The sequence below is a fragment of the Podarcis erhardii genome, assembly GCF_964252035.2.
Source record: "Podarcis erhardii genome assembly, chromosome: 1".
Classification (NCBI taxonomy): Eukaryota; Metazoa; Chordata; class Lepidosauria; order Squamata; family Lacertidae; genus Podarcis; species Podarcis erhardii.
The window spans coordinates 74,664,298-74,681,197 of record NC_138497.1 but is presented as its reverse complement, the minus strand read 5'-3'; the positions used below and the strand labels follow the sequence as shown (position 1 = coordinate 74,681,197).

The 16,900-nt window shown below is 40.1% G+C and overlaps 1 protein-coding gene across 1 annotated transcript in view; it reads right to left on the bottom strand.

Annotated features, from left to right (window-relative positions):
* The window catches only part of CARS1 (cysteinyl-tRNA synthetase 1), a 40,947-nt gene that overhangs the window by 3,175 nt on the left and 20,872 nt on the right, over positions 1–16,900 (bottom strand). The window contains exons 7-20 of the mRNA XM_081842660.1: positions 15,568–15,717; positions 14,677–14,817; positions 13,611–13,699; positions 12,821–12,942; positions 12,607–12,719; positions 10,729–10,857; positions 8,563–8,692; positions 8,249–8,352; positions 7,440–7,537; positions 5,453–5,642; positions 4,839–4,907; positions 4,079–4,160; positions 1,085–1,165; positions 526–593 (exon numbers count right to left, since the gene is read on the bottom strand). Of these exons, the coding sequence (XP_081698786.1) occupies positions 526–593; positions 1,085–1,165; positions 4,079–4,160; positions 4,839–4,907; positions 5,453–5,642; positions 7,440–7,537; positions 8,249–8,352; positions 8,563–8,692; positions 10,729–10,857; positions 12,607–12,719; positions 12,821–12,942; positions 13,611–13,699; positions 14,677–14,817; positions 15,568–15,717 (1,566 nt within the window). The remainder of the gene's footprint in view (positions 1–525; positions 594–1,084; positions 1,166–4,078; positions 4,161–4,838; positions 4,908–5,452; positions 5,643–7,439; positions 7,538–8,248; positions 8,353–8,562; positions 8,693–10,728; positions 10,858–12,606; positions 12,720–12,820; positions 12,943–13,610; positions 13,700–14,676; positions 14,818–15,567; positions 15,718–16,900) is intronic.

Genomic DNA, 16,900 nt, shown 5'->3' with positions numbered 1-16,900 from the left:
GAATCCTAGAGTTCTCTTATTCAGAAACTCTGATAAGCAAAAGCCAGGAAAAATTGTAGAGCTTTTTAAAAGGAAAGAAAGGAGTTTGGAACACTGGCCATGTTAAAGTCCTTTGGTCAGATGATTGTGTCTTAATTACAGGAGTTTACCTGGTTTACAAATGCCAGGATTGCCACAGATTACAGGGGGGTCGGAGGGGCAAGGCGACTGGCAAAGCGCCAGTAGGGCAGTGGAGCCAATATAGCTCTACAATCACTGCACCCAAACCACGTGCCTGCCACCTTGCCCCTCCCCCTAACAGGCTGTATCCCTATTGGGAAGCCAAGTGAGCAGTGCTGCCTCGCCCCATCAATTGCTACAGGAGGTCTTTGCATGGTTGGTGGGGTCTAGAAAGTCCAAAATTCCCAGCAGAAGCTGTGCTTGTGGAAGGAGACTGATGCAGGCTATATTCCTCTGACCATCCCAAATGACGTTAGACAAAAATTAGGCACATCTAGACAGAAACTAGTTCAAATAACGTATAACCTTTTTCTTCTCTTCTCTTTCTTTTAGTAAGGTGTCTCTGTCCACTAGCTTGACCACAGTTGGGAGTCCTACAATAAAAGCATTACAAGGAATAAATGATCATATATATTACTACTTTAAAGTATTTATCCCAGTGATACACACCAGGGATGGAAACGTGTGGCCCTCTAGATGCTGCTGAACTCCTCTGCAGCTATTTAAAATATACATCACACTGCTGAACACCAAAGGCAGAACTCACTTAACCTTAATTGATGGACAACTCTTGGAAAAAGATGGGCAAAAGTTTGAGAAATCTATGATTTCTTGCTGCTATTATTTGCTGTTGTGTCTATTTCACATCCAAATCATCACCATATTTACTTGGAAGAAAATCCTACTGAAATGCCACTTCTACATAAATGTATTTAGCATTGCATCTTTTAAGAGTCCAGGGTGCTTGACAAAGCTCATTCATTTTGTTACTGCGCCTCATTACTGTTAGTTGGAAACAGACACCAGGATGTACTAACTTGTCAAAAGCAAGACTGGAGCCCAGTTTGATTTCCAACTTAATTACCTTCATGATCTTCAAACCGAACTCCATGCTCGGGAAGGACATCATCTCGAAGAGAATCACATAGCTGCAGAACTTCAAACACTACAATTACAAAGAATAAGAAGAAACCATTAATATGAACATCTGCAAAAGTTCTTATCTTTTAGTCAGGTGGAAGTTTTATGAGAAGGGAACACCACATTTTATTATGTCATAGAGCAATGGGTTTGCTCTCCCCCTTTTGGATGAATGACATTTCCAATTCCACTATGCTATGGGGTGGGGGAGAACTCCACAGTTGCTGTTCTCCTTCTTCAGTCCTAAACACATGTGCTAGGGAGTAGGTCCTTGGAACAAAGTGGGATTTAATTGCTAGCAGAAATACATATGATTTTCTCCCCACCCTCAACTCTTTAGTCCTTGTCTCTGCTTTCCTCCCCATCCTTCCTTTTCACTGAACCTCCATCTTGAAAAGCAAAAGTCAAAAGTCCCCTAGAGTGACATAGGATTATAAGTACTACAGCATAAGCTATCAACTCATTAAAAAAGGTTGAGGTGAACTGGGGCATTAGCCAGTTCTTCCCCATTCCACATAACAGGTAGAGATATCTATTTCGTTAGAACTATTAGCCTCTTATAGTGATTTAAAGTCTGCTTGCCTGCCTCCAAGCCTGCGTATCTTAATAATAATAGGTCTTTTAGAAGTGGGCGGGATGTTTTTAATTGATTATGTTTTCCTCTGTTTTAATGTATCTGTGTGAGGTTTTTTTCTGTCTGCCTGGTTTTAAGTTGTTTGGGTTGCCCTGGACAAGATAAAGTGACTAACAAATTTAATAAATATCAAAATAATATCTTCATCCCCAGTAGTTCAATAAAAACTAGAGAGTTTTAAAAAAATCCTTTTTAAATACACGCTGAAAAGTATTGTCAGGAACAGGTGAAGAAAAAGCTATAAGTGCTCTGGAAGGAAGGTATTCTCTGCAGTTGCTCTGCATTGATGTCTCCCTGAGTTATAAATATTCACCAGCCTAAAACTATGAATAATTAAACTTTAGCGGCAAAGAGGAGAAAATTCCTTCTTGGCAGAGGAGAATGAGAGATGGGTGTATAAAAACCCCCCATTATGCGGAGGGTGAGAATATTATCCAAGGTATTATATTTTCTGAAGAATTAATATTCTGGCATCAGGAATTACTTCAGGACTAATGTGTGCCAACATTGTGTTTTCAAAGGGACATCAAAGACAGAAGGTTTTAGTGATAATCCATAGAAGAGCATGTGCCAAATCCTGATGAAAGGCATGCTCAACTACAATCTGCTTCAGTACAGCAGTCTCCTTCCTCCAATTGCACAGCCACAAACTTCTGAACCACAAGGGTTTTTTCACCCTCAAATGCTGCTGGTGGTGCAATGCAGAGGAGAGAGATATATCAAAACAAGTACCACCCCGTCTGCATGCACACTGTTCTTGCATGTACATAAATGAATTTGATTACTTATAACCAACACAACTATGTAGAAGATTATTAGATTTCTATAGGTGCACCAGTATGGAGGTCACCACTTTTGCTCCAGCGAGCCAACACAATTGTTTGGTGACTGAACTCATGATTTGAAGTTCCTTATTCTCAAAGGAAGGAGCTGAAAAGAAAACCCAACTGACATTCCTTGGCAAGGCTTCATTTGAGGGGAAAATTCTTTTCAATGTACAGCTATCAAATTATCTGAGGGGGGTAGCTTTCTTTCATTCACTGTGCGTTATCACTAGAACATAAAAAAAGCAAATCAGTTCCCTGCTAAGAATGGCCAGTGTTGCTCTCAGGGTTTCTGGTGTCTACTCTTCTTGTACCAGTGATAAAGGAAATTTTATTTGCTTGGCATTTTAATATCCCACAATTAAAAACCTCCGCTTCATGATCCATGTTTGAGCGAATACTTTGCTGAAACTCCAATTCTCTCTCTCTCTCAAGAAAGAAAGAAAGCTTTCCACATATAAATGATGAGGCTCTGCAATGTCTGAAAATAAGAGGATAAGAAGGCGCATTGCCTCAGCTCAGAGTTTTATAGGAAGTTGTAATGAACGCTGGTTAGGGCCCTTTGCCTTTTGATGAGATTCACCTGCCCCTCAGTCTTATTCATGCATTGCTGCAGGAAGTGATGGACTCACACACCCCAAGTTTAAGTACTAGCTCCTAAGGCACTATCAAATATAACCACGGAATACACAGGTTTTCTTTTCCAGCTTCAAAAATATGCCTCCAGAGGAATATAACTGAGGGAAGACAACCCCTGACATACCACAGTAAGATTACTACTATGCAGTTAGGAGAAATTCTATGTATTTTTCAAAAGCAAAGCACATACATTATGGGGATTTTTCTGTCAAAACACACAAGTTTTAATTGGTATATCCTATGGAATAATGTTAAGCGGCATTCTGAAAACTCACAATACAAAGGGCCATCATTTACTTTCATCTGTTAAGAACACGGCAAACACATATATGTAAACACATTTGCATACAGAGACATTCACACCAGGGTTGGTCCAAGAAACTTTGCTATCTGAGGTGAAACAACAAATGGCACATTCTCCATCCTGATCCAAAGTCAAGATACAGAGGAAAGCTGTCTTCTTTCTTGGCACCTATGGCAGAAAATCCAACAAGCGCCTGCTCCATCCCAGCAGTAAAATACGGTAGTAATAAATAAATGATTTGCTGCCCTTTCATGACTTGCATAATCAGCTGCCTCAATCTGGTTAATGGCAGAGCTGGCCCAGACTCATACGCAAGTAAAACGCAAGGCAAATGCAGGCAGACACCTCCCTAGTTTTTGGCTGTAAGAGTTTTGAAGAGTACATGCGTCTATGTGCCCACACCCATATTGAGCATGCAGATGAACAAGTGTGAGGAAAAAAACAACACTACGGTACAAATAAAAATGACATTTCATAAGACAATTGCAACATTTGTGGAGATTTCTATTTGTAAAAAAAGCACAGAATTAACATTACCTTTCTTTTCTCGGGCAATTTGCCGCACACCTTCTCTGAACTCGGACAAAACCTGTAGGTATGGCATCACTGTAGATTCAAGCTGCAGAATGAAACATTTTGTCCATTAGTTGAGATTCAACTCATTTCTTTCTGGTTTCCCCTGAAAATACTGCTAGGAAGCATAGGAACCTTGGGAGCAATTCAGTATAACACTAAGCAGATTGCTCCATCAGCACAACCATTTCTGCTTGCCTGATGGAGCTATCTGCCCTCCACCCCCAACCCCCCGTGTGCTGTTCTGGGGGTTTTCCTGACCACCCCCAAGAATCAATTTGGGTGGGGTGGGAGAGAGGAGAAGAGACAAAGTCCTTACACTTCTGCTGGCAGGGCTCGTTGGTTGAATGCCGCCTGTAAGACGCTATCTTCTACCAAGTCAGATCACTGGCCAATCCCAGCTCAGTATTGACTACTCTGACCAGCAGCGGCTGTCCAGGGTTTCTGGCAGTAGTCCCTCCCAGCCCTATCTAGATATGACCTTCGCAAGCAAAGCTTTGGCTCAACAACTGAACTCTGGCCCTTCCTTGCTATGCTCTCACAGACAAATATAATTCTTCTCTCTTACCTAAATGCAATTGAAGTAATTCTGTGATTCAGTTTTACTGCAGAATTTTATATTCGTATGAGCAGAAAAAGTGGCTAAGCTTCAGCATGTAATCAATCTTTCTGAAAGCCGTGAGCAGAGTTGAGATTGCCCTAGTAAAATTTCCCTACAACTTACGTTTAAGTTTTGGGCACTTCCTCCAACTGGGAATCCAATAGCCTCATCGCTTTCTATAGCACCGAACACCTATGCGAGTGAAACACAAAACAAACTGAAAAAACACGCAGCAGCAGATACTTTAACACTGACAGAAAATCCAGCCCCAAAGGCTGGGAACAAAACTTTGCTGGGCAAATGAGTTTGCTGGACACTATCTGCACTGGGTTGGAGCTGCAATTAAGACATTATTTCCAAGAGTAAACATTGCTCATAGCATGGCCTCCTGGAAGTACAGGGGACTGCAATATTTCTACGATCTTTGCATAGCAGTGCTTGATGGCCATTTATCTATGTGCAGGAAACAGCAAAACTTTGCAAACAATTCAAGTACTACCACCATTTTATACTGATAGCTAATCCTTCTTTCAAAAGTGCTACATTTTTGTCACAATTATTTCCTTGTGGTAGGGGAATCCCTCCAGAAGTTGCTGGGCTGCAACCACAAACATCTCCAGCTTGGCTCACGGTCAGGAATGACTGGAGTCTTATCTAAACAGTGAAAAGGCTGACACATTCACACACAGTTACAACACGCATGCAGCAGTTTCAAAGGTTTTGTGAAAATCCCATACCTTGAACATCTGTGTAAGATAGAGGCTTATATTTTCCAGCAGCATTCTATTTGGCATTTGCCTCGCAGTCTTCTTTGCAGCAATGTAGGAATTACACTGACTGACCAGCGATCGCACTTCTTCCAAGACTGTGCGTGTATCAATGTTGTCACACAAGGCTTCATGGACTGCTAGCTTCTTGTCATAAAAACTAGCCAAGGAGGGCAGGGAAACAAAGAAGGACCAACATGTCATTTGTGTCATGCTTAATGGTTTTCAGTCAAAGATTGCAGTATTCCATGGATAAAAGAAAGCCAAATTCATTTCAGTACTTTGCTTGCTAAGGTAAAACCTGAACAGTCAGATAGTGGGAGAGAAAAGCCCTACCACATACTTGGTGGCAACATTCAGATGTCATGATAAACGATGGTTTACCATGATGAAAACAAGCCAACCCTACCTCCAGGCTTGTACACTCCTCCTGCCATATCTAAACTCAGGTTCAAGTGGCACAAGTCAGGAAATTGCATATTTACATGAAAGACTCCTTTAGCAGCAGTTAGAAATTGAGCAAGAAATACAAGAAATAGTTAGTATCTCACTAGACTCCCACATACACCATTTCTCTCTTGCATTTCAGAGTACATACTGGGGGAAAAAACAGATCTTGAAACCAGCTTTGGAAGGAGAGAAAAGAATCAAACAACTTGCCAGGTAAATGAAGGATAAGAAATATGAAGAGCGTTATGGACTGAAGCATGGAAAATTACAAAAGAGAGAGAGAGAAAGTTATCAGAGAAGAAAAACACAAGAAAAGCAAATCCATTAAGAGAATATGATATAATGGTGCTAAAAAACAGAAAACATTTATATTACAGAGACAGCATTTTATTTTAACAATCCTGCCAATCAAATCTGTAAATGTAGCACTCCTCTGACTCCTCTGATGAATTACAGTAAGTACTATAAGATTTATTAGTGGCATTCAGAAATCATGACAGGTACAAGCCTGGGGCTTGTGTTCTTCATCCCTCTGATGTGGCAATCAGAAGTTCAGAAGCTTTTGCTTCTGTTTCTGATTAACTGCAGTGTGTCATGTTGTCAAAACCAGACAAACTGTGGTCAACAAACCAACTTTAGATCATGAGTTAAGAAAGTTGGATTGTTTCAATCAATCATAATTAGTTGAACCACAGTTTAAGGTTTGGATGCAGGGCTAAGGTGTGGTTAATCAAAACCAGATGCAAAAGCAAGTCTGCATAAAGTCTGAAGTTCCCTGTGGGTTGTTTTCACAATTAACCATAGTTTACCTTGACATCCTAATACAGCCATTTAAAGCATCAGGATTAACAAAACAGTTAGGTGTTTGAATAGAAAACCTAAGTATCTAGCTGCAATCCACAAGCCAGTAAGTCAAGTCTATTGAGACTGAGTACATTCTGAGAAGTTTGGTTTTCAGGTATTATTTTAAAACAACCATTTATAATCCCTGAGGTGATGAAAACAAAAATAAGAAATGTGTGGTCAGTGCATAATAAATTGCAGAAGCCAAGAAAGGGTAGAGGAAATTCCCAGTGTCAGGGGTCTGCCTTTAATAACCCCCAGTGCTCTATTTACGCATGCATGACAGAATAAAGTATGCAAAACAAATACAATGATATAAAGTTGTTTCATGTTCCTAATTTATGCAGGTTTCAGAATTTAGCTTTTGGGATGCAGTGTGGGTGTGTATAGTAAAAATAAGCAAGGAAACACATCTATGTGAGGAACTAAGAAAAATAGTCAGAAAGCACGTGAAAGGATCTAGGATCTGCACCACAAGCAGTCTGATTGCTATGTGAATTAACAAGTAACTGAGATCCAGGGGAAAGTGTTGTAGAAATGCAAGATTATCAGGACCTTGCTTGCACCAAAAGGAAATGCCAGTTTGAAAAATGGGATCCATTACCATGAATATACAAATGTCTATTCATGAAGAAAGGAGGGGGAAAACAGGTTTCTCACTCACCTTTTATTCAGCTCTATTTCCTGGTTTTCCCATTTTTCAAACTGGCCTGTCACATCAGCGGGGGCCCGAAGGATGTCCTTCACATTTAAAAAGAACTCCTAAAAGGGGGAGGGAAAGAGCCCACAATCTGAAGTCTTCCTGTTGCAAAGTATACTGTCCAGTTAGCTATTTCAATACTCATATCAGACTCACTTTCAGCCAAGAACAAGATATACCCTGCATCTGCCAAGAAAAGCAACTTTTCTATTACCTGCTGTCAAGCTGATTTTTGTCTATGCTGTGACTTAGCATAATGTGATATGACACATTAACAAAAAAGCCAATGGTGTTTGCAATTAACGAAATTCAAGACCCTTCATCAGGTCTCAGGCAAAAACAGGATAATGATGGCCTACATCCTACTCCCCCCCCATGCCACTGCCCATTACAGTCTGAAGGATACCTTTCCAAGAGAGATCTTTTATTTAACTTACTACTACTACTAAGTTTCCTGTTGGTTACTATTGTTTTACCACAATATATATGCAAATATAGGATATATCAAGCACATTAGGTTGACCAAGTTGTTTTGAGCAGATTTGGGGATGAGAGAATTGGTGAATGGATACAGGAGCTTTTAAAAATGGTTTGCAAAACCTAGATTTGGAGTGCAGATCTGGTAAGAGATTAAAAAAACGACAGGCCAACCTGCTAAACCTGAGCACATATATTATACATATTTAGTCAGCAGAAGAAAACACCTGGTACATCACATTATTACAACCCAAAATTTGTACAGCAGAAAACATGAAGAGGGGAAGTAAACTTACATTCATGAATTTCTCATACTGAATAGCAGACTCCATGGTGTTGTTGGAATAGTCTAGCGTATCCTTCCAGGAATGCATAAGAAAAGCCAGCCGTAATTGCCGAGCTGTTGAGAGTTTTAAAAAGAAAATGGAAAAGAGTAGGAGGATATGGGACTACAGTAGAAACCATGGTGCCAAAGACAATAGAAAAGAAATTTTCATAAATGAAAAAAAATCAGTCAGATTAATCATTAACTGGTCTCAAAAATGATTTAAAAAAATAAAATAATGGAAAGTGTTCTTTCCTTAAATATATGTATATATTTATATCTTACCTGTGTGCTTTTTAAGTGCATCTTTTATTGTAATAAAGTTTTTCAAAGATTTGGACATTTTACAACCAGCAATTGTCAGGTGCCCGGTGTGGAGGAAATAGCGAACCCAGTGATCATTTTCAAAATATGCCTAAAAACACATGGGGGAGGATCATATAATACAGATATCTATTAGATTACAGCTGTATGGGGAGAGAGAGTGAAAAAAATGCTTCAATCTCCCATTTACATAGCCCCACTCCAACACACTTCTCTCTTCAGTTTGAAACATGATACAATTGTAGGATGAATTATCTACCATTACACATATTATTGATTGAATTATGGACTCCTAACATCAGTATTTTCCAAATTCTGGATACCTTGGCCCCTTTTTTTGGTGTGGATAAAAACTGAAGGCAAAGTGGAGGCACATTTCACTTGGCAGTCAAAAATCTATAAATATTCTTTCTCAAACAGCAGAGGCTTGGAAGTATTTAAGAGGCTACAGAGTGAATTTCCCCCTTGACCTTATGAGATTGATAGGCACTAAATGTATGTGTTTTGCAGTAGTTGTGCTTCCATATTTATAATTATTATTTTCCTCAAGCAGCTCTCAGAGAAGTAGGCTGGGACCTTCCCTGTGACTGCAAAATAGCCCAGTTAATAGGCCTCTCATTGCCCCCCTTTCCCAGAGTCAGAACTGTGCTGGAGCGTGGAGAAGGGGCCAATGCATCACTGAACCTCCCCGCTCTGGTGGATACAGAGCGACGGATGCATCAAACAGACAGGCTTCATTTCTCATGAAGCTCGCCTCAGAGCAAGCAAGTGCTCCTGACTCTAGTAATCGCTGCTTCAAACTGCAACAACACTTTTTCTTAACCTTGGGGGTTAAAAGAAGGCAGCCTGTACCAAGCGACTGCAACTTCAGCCGAGCCACGAGATTGCACCACTGGAATGAGGAAACTAGTTTCAACACCACCGCCCCAATCTAAAGATCACATAAAGGTATGTAAGTTCCTAAGTACACACAAAGCACTCCCTTCCCTGCCCCTGATACCACAACAAAAGACCTTCCCGTTCTCTTCAGAGAAGGTCGCAGCAAATCTATGTGGATGAAGAAAGGAGATGCAGTTTGGAAGCGACAAGCACTTCAGACAATAGGATAAACCTCATAAAGAGAAAGCTCATTTAACTAAGTAGGCAGTTGGGGAAGGTGCCGTTCTGTCACTACTGAGGGAGGAAGCCTTTAGAATCCAAAACCTTTGACAGAGCAACACCTTCAGATCCTGTATTATGTTTCCGCCATTGTGACCCAGAGACAAAGCCCCCGGGTCTCTTTTCCTAGTGACAGTTGCCTTACAAATGGGGCTCTCTTTGTGGCAGTTGCTAGTCACTGCTACTGCCTCCCAAAGTTAAGACACCATAATGTCAATTATAATTCTATTTTTTTAATCAAAAAGGAATGATGGAAGTTGTTATCCAAAACATATGGAGGGCACCATGCTGCCTATTCCTGCGATATACCAGGATTTGCACTTGCCTTCTAGCCCAGAATTAGAAACCTACTCCCAAGTCTGGTTTCAATTGCAAACACAAACCATAGTTTGTAAGTCTTGATGCAATGGCAAACTATTCTTTGCCTGACTAGGAAGGGAAGCACTGCGTGAGATGAATGTATAAAAGATCTGGACCTGACAAGCTAGAGAAAGAAGTAGTTTGTGCATGAGGGGAGGAGGAAATGCATGACCCCTAGGCTCAGACCCAATGATTATAACTTATTTGGCTACTTTACCCAACCCATTCAGACATCACACCAAGACATACTGCAGGGAGCTTCACTATGGTTTTCTATGATGTCTGAATTACAAAATAAAACAGTAGGAACGCATGAATTTAAAAAGCACTATTGTCTGATATTTACAAGTAGAACTTAAGATAATTTTAAAGTATAGTATCACTTAAAGCCAAGTTTAGCAACAGTAGCATGGTTTTTATTTTCAGTCTGCTTATGTGAACATTTGATAATATTTTCTCCTTTAACAGCCAACAGAGCCTACTTAATTGAATTACTTCCGTGCTCTCTGAACTATTAGTTGGGAAACATCCAACTCAAAGCCAAGTGAACCTGAGAGCTCTCTGGCAGGTATCAGAGCACGGTAAGAATTAGAACATGGGAGCACCTGCCTCAGATTGTGCCAACTCATTGTCATGATGAGGGAACCGAAGATCAAAGCCTCCTCCATGTATGTCCATAGAATCTCCTAGAATGGACCCGGCCATTGCAGAACATTCAATATGCCATCCCGGACGGCCCTGTTTTGAAATAAAGTAGGTTATTAATGATGTTCAGGAAAGTTCTCCCCAGTTAATGAGCCTATTAATGTTCATTAACTGGATTTAATAGTAGATATTTTAATGCAGAACTTTTATCTTGCAGCTTGAACTTAGTTCTGCATGCTCTGCTGTTGGAGCACTTCAGTTAAGGCAATCTTTGCACTGAATCAATAATCTGGCTTTACAAGGTCAGAGTGCACAATAAATAGTCAATCAAAAGCTACACTCTAAAAACAACTGACAGAATATCAGTGCATGGAAAAATTCAAGACAAATCATCTCAAAATCACCATTTAAAATCATTCAAAATCATCATTTAAAAGAAGTTTTTCAGTATTACTTTGTAGCCAACACATCACATTCTCACCTATGTTTTCCTTTCACAATTTTTATCCCCCAGGAGAGGTTCCTAAACTGACTAAATTTAATTGAAAGTAGAGACTCTTGATAAAACCATGAAATTTAGTTTTTAGGGTGTGTGCATGCAAGTGTATATGTGTTAGCCCCAACTGTGGTATCCCATCAGATATACAGGTATGGGGGGGATGCACCCTCTTTAAATTCTGTGCTTTTACATATGAAGACATAATAAGCAATCACCTGTTCCTTAGCAGGTCTTAAAATTAGGTAAATTCAACTTCAGATGAACAACACATTATATATTACTTAACGCTGGGTAAAAGATCAGCTGGAATATGTTTGGTTTTGGGCACCATATTTCAATAAAAAAATAAGTCAGTAGAAGGACAGCACAGCTATGAAAAAGGGGCAAGGGCAATAAGCCAGGGGTTCAGGCTAAAAACAAAGTAGGAGGAGTTTTCACTATGAAAATTCTTGGATTACAGGAGAAAAATAACAAAATATGTTGAAAAGCACATTTCAGTGGAAATTTCTACAAGGGAATAATCGATACCCCTGCCAACTATTATTTAAATTTTAGAATCCTATCAGTGTCAGTGACTTGATTAGATGCAGAACATTATTAAGAATCAAGACACCCCAGGCCATAATGCTTTGGCAGGACATTTAAGTTATCTGTCCATTATGATGTCAGCCTGCATCTTAAGATATGACCTGTATCCCCGTGATTTAAAAAAGTAGCGGCAGGAGATGTCTTAAGCCTGGACTACATGTTATGGAATATACTTACAGTGGTGCCTCGCAAGACGAAATTAATCCGTTCCGCGAGGCTCTTCGTCTAGCGGTTTTTTCGTCTTGTGAAGCAAGCCCATTGACAGCTTAGCGGATTAGCGCTATTAGCGGTTTAGCGGCTTTTAGCGGATCAGCTGATAAGCAGCTTAGGGCTTAGGAAAAGGGGGGGAAAAGGAAAAAAAACCCGCAGGAACTCGCAAGACATTTTCGTCTTGCGAAGCAAGCCCATAGGGAAATTCGTTTTGCGAAGCGCCTCCAAAACGGAAAACCCTTTCGTCTAGCGGGTTTTCCGTCTTGCGAGGCGTTCGTCTTGCGGGGCACCACTGTACTTTTAGTCTCCATATAAAACTGTGCATAAAGAGCAAAGTTATAGTGGATTGGATGCAAAGAGCCTGCTGCATAATCCCCCCATCCTGGTCTACAGCCAAACCTTATCCCATAAAAACTGGTTCCAGACAACTGAGGACATAGGGCACTAAAGACAAAGAGGGAAAACAACCACCCCCTCCTTCCATGGGAGCACAAGCATTTTCCAACCATGCAGCTGGATTGTTTGATCCAAGTCACAGTCCTTACTTTTCCCCAAGGAGAGTCCCATGAAGGCTCGCCTGGTTTGGAGGATTTCCACAAAGCAAAGTCATTTGGAGAATGCTTCTCACTTAAACGATCCACTGAGATACTCAAGTCACCTGTGGAGAACAAGAGGAAGAACATTTGTAACCTTCAGAAAGGAATCTTAAAATTGTATTTGTGTATGCACTGGAAAGCCCCTGACTGACAGTAATATTACCTTCACCCTCTTGAAGTGCTTTTTGATCACCTACAGCTTCAGGAACCAACTTGGCATAGGAGTGTTTCTCAGATGCATCAAATTTCATGGTATCAAAATAGACAGAGCCATTGGACACATAACTAGAAGACAAAAAGCAAAACTGTACCAAGTGTTCTAGAGTTTCACATACTTTCCTACTATTGGGTGGAATGCAACTTGTCCTCCTTTCACTGTTGCTCCAGCATGAGGTATGTGGTGATCAAGGAGAACTGGGTGCGATTTTTGCTAAAGCCTCTCAATGAAGCCCTCGTCAGCCCTGAAAATCTGTTTTGAAGTGCTCCCCAACCCTCTAGAACAGATTTTCAGGAGGAGGTGGGGCCTGCAAAGAGGAGGGTGAAATTGGCACACACAAAAAAAGTGCCCCACCTTATCCATTAGTGGATACATTTCACCAGTTGGCTAGGAACTACTGTATTTAAAGGTGAATTTCTTCCGCTGCTTTCCATGATGGGCAAGTTCGATGGGATTTACTCCAAGTTTGCTGGATGGGAGACTACTAATGATTTTGGAAGCTCTAGCAACACAAAACATGTAGAAACAGCATCTTTGAGACTGCCAATAAATAAAATGGCTTTCCATTGCCCCCCCCCCCCCGTCATATGGCCTTGTTGTGCCTTAAGGTCTGATGGCAAAGGTTTAATTAGAACAGAATTTGGGCTGCTTACATGTGAAGCACACATAGAGCTGCATGTGATGATTTTCTCTTGATTTACATAACACGTAAAATGTGAGACGAATCTATACGCACCCATATCCATTATCTACAATCCTTTGGACAAAGTCCACAATTTCTGGTACATATTCACTAACACGTGTTAAGACATCTGGAGGTAATACCTAGAAGCAAGCAAACAAAATAATATATATTCTCTGTTTCACAACTCTTCTTGTACCAGACTCTCTCAACAGCTTTGCTTTGCAATTAGTTCTATATTTGCACATAGAAAACTAGGCAAGTGGCACAATTAACAGGGACTTGTTGAAGAGAGTATTGCTGTATACTCCTGAGATTTATCTTATGCCCAACAACACCAGAGCTTTAAGTGTAATGGCACCTTCCCTTTGGCTTGCGCTTCCAATGAACATTACAGTATAGGCGTTCAGGGGCCTGCTTAAACTCATGGACAGGTTTCAGCTGAGTCCTATCAGTGGAAGCCATGAGCAATAATGTCTGCTTACACAATGGGGCTTTCCCTCATTCTCCTGCCCTTGTGCGCCCCCTTTATGGTACAATATACTTATGCTTTATTTTGAAATATAACTCACTTGGAAACCTTTTTAGGTAACAAGCAACTAATAAGTCCTATTACTATTATTAGCAAATTAAATAAACAAGCACACACCAATGGGCAGAAACTGAACACAGAAGCCCAGCATTTCTAGGCATCTGCTCTAATTAACCATACTGAAAGCATATCTGCAGTTTCCAAGAGCTCAAGATGAAAGATAATCTGTAAGGTTAGAAAGGCATGATCATTGCTCTAACTGCTGATGAAAGGAAAATCAGTCTTGATTTGTGTCTTGGCATGATTCCAGCTTCCTAGGTATGAAGAACAATTTTATGTACCTTGAAACACAGTGCTAGGGAGAGCCCTAACCAGACGGCCAGCAAAAAGTGTTAGTGTGTCATCTTGACAAATCAATATATATCAAAATGTGTCCATGGAGCAGTACTGTGAAGCCATTAATTATAAACAAGCTTTATAAGTTTGCTTTCTAGGCCTTCCAAGAGAGGGAAACTATAATAAATAAGTACCACCAACACTAGATTTCCATGTGCTTTTACATTTTGCTGAATCAATGTGCATACTTACATTGAGAGCTGCCATATCTTTATGATATTCCTCTTCCCAGAATTTAGGGAGCTTTGAAAATATAGAATTGTCAGTCACCTGACTGCCCAACCTAGTGTCCAGCCACTCAGAGAGTATATCTTTTGCTTCTTGCAATAACACCTAGAAATAAATTATAGATCTATATATAAAACACATAATTATCAGCAATGCACTTTTTCAAGATAAAGACTAGAGTGTTCTTTATTGTGATTAAATAATATTAATTTATTTGGGCCAGGATCCAAAGCTTGAGTGCATGTTACCAGTTTTGCCACCTGGAAACAACCTATCATACGTCTTGGAAAGCCACTCCTAAAGATTCCAGACCTTAGAGGATACTTTGTTGGGAAACAAGCAGCACTTACACACACTCTCTCTCTTTAGCGCTGGGGTGGAAGTGCTACTTTTACTCTTAAAATAATAGGCAGAATGTTTTCTCTCAAATCTTAGTGCTGTGGTGTTTAGCAGCAATATACTGGGAAATGAATTTCCCCTGTCTGTTCTTGAATGATCCACTCAAAAGCAGGAATATGGCTCTTTAAAGCCACTCCTACCCCAGCACAAGACTGGGAAGCACTGGAAATGCTAAGACAGAGTGTGTGTTTGTACACATGAACAAGTCTAGTGTGTGTGTGTGTGTGTGTGTGAACATGTGCACATGGCCTCTGCTGCCATGTGACCGTCAGAGTTGTGCCTAACCGTCAATACTTGGGCAAAAAAAGTTAAGTTACTCCAATGTAACTAAATAATTATGTAACCTCACAGATATAAATGGTTTCAATGAAGCAACGTCCCACCCTAAAATAGTAAATGGAGCTCAAGGATACTGTTTAATTTGCTTAAGGGCACAATAGCCCGTTCAGTACAGACCTCAGCATGTTTGCTGACTTGACCTTCAGAGTGTTTATTTTTCAGTGCACTTTCTAGAGGTTCCACAGCAGCCTTCACTGCACTCTGAATCCTTTCCAGCATCTGTTTCTTATCAGGGTCAGTGGTCTCTTGTAGCTTAGCTGCAAAAGGCTGATTTAATAAACATGAATGAAATATACATAAAACCACACTGAAGGCAACAAATAAGCATCACTTATTAAAATCATAGCCATCTTATAAAATATTCCTTAGAAGTTTTCTTGTGTTTAATTGTCAGCAAAATATCCAGAGAAAAGCAGCAACAAATGTCTGCATGGTAGAGTTTCAAAATTAAAATTGAATGTAGACATGCTATAGGGAGGAGGGTCATTACCAGGCATTTTCATGGGGAGCAACCATATTAAAGATGAGGACATTCCCCTTCCAGACTTAAAGATAACAAATCCCACAGCAGGAAAAACCTAGTTGTTCTGGTCCCCAATATTACACAAATTTTAAAAAATTAGCACATCTTTATTTAAACATAACATTATGCTTTCATAATCCATTTTTTTCAGAAGAATTTGGAATCTTATATGCAATTATAAAAAGTCACAGGAGGATATGAAAGAATGGAAAGATTTGCTCAAATTTCATATAGGACAGCACTTTCAATGGCCAGGTTAAACACTTGCCATCAGCAGTTATGGAAGACAAGTTTACTGGGTTGCCTTGTCACCCAAGTGTTTGTCCTTGTGACAGCAGCTCAGTAGAAACATTAGCCCACATTCTCCATTGTTGCATTTTTAATAGCAATATAAAAATTACATACTGTGAAGATAAATATGGGACCCTACTGATGGGAAAATAAGAACCAGATCTTATACCTGGTAAGTTTCCATTTTATCTCCTCACTACATTCTCTACACTTGGGGACACAGATGAATTTTATAATCTTCATTTTAATAGCAGATTCCAGAAAAATATGGACAAGTTCCTTGCTGCAGCCATCAAAACTATGCCCTCTATGATGAAAGGGAGGAGGAGTTCTGAGTCGAAATTGTCTCTCTTTGATTATTATTTTGTTACATTATTTTTAAAGACACCATTTGCGTATATGCATCTTGTGCTCTCCGCCCCCTTCCAATTTTCTCTTTTTTGTTATGGTTGTATTGATGACCCTCCACTGTATCTGATGCTTGTGGTTTGCAGATCAAATAAAGTAAATGTGTTTGATTGCCAGTAGGGAGAAAGGTAGCAACAAAAAGTATTCTCAGGAAAGGTGATAAGGCTAGGACACTAAAGCTTGGTGTCTCTCTCTAAACTGGCAGACACTACTAAGGTGTCCACTTCC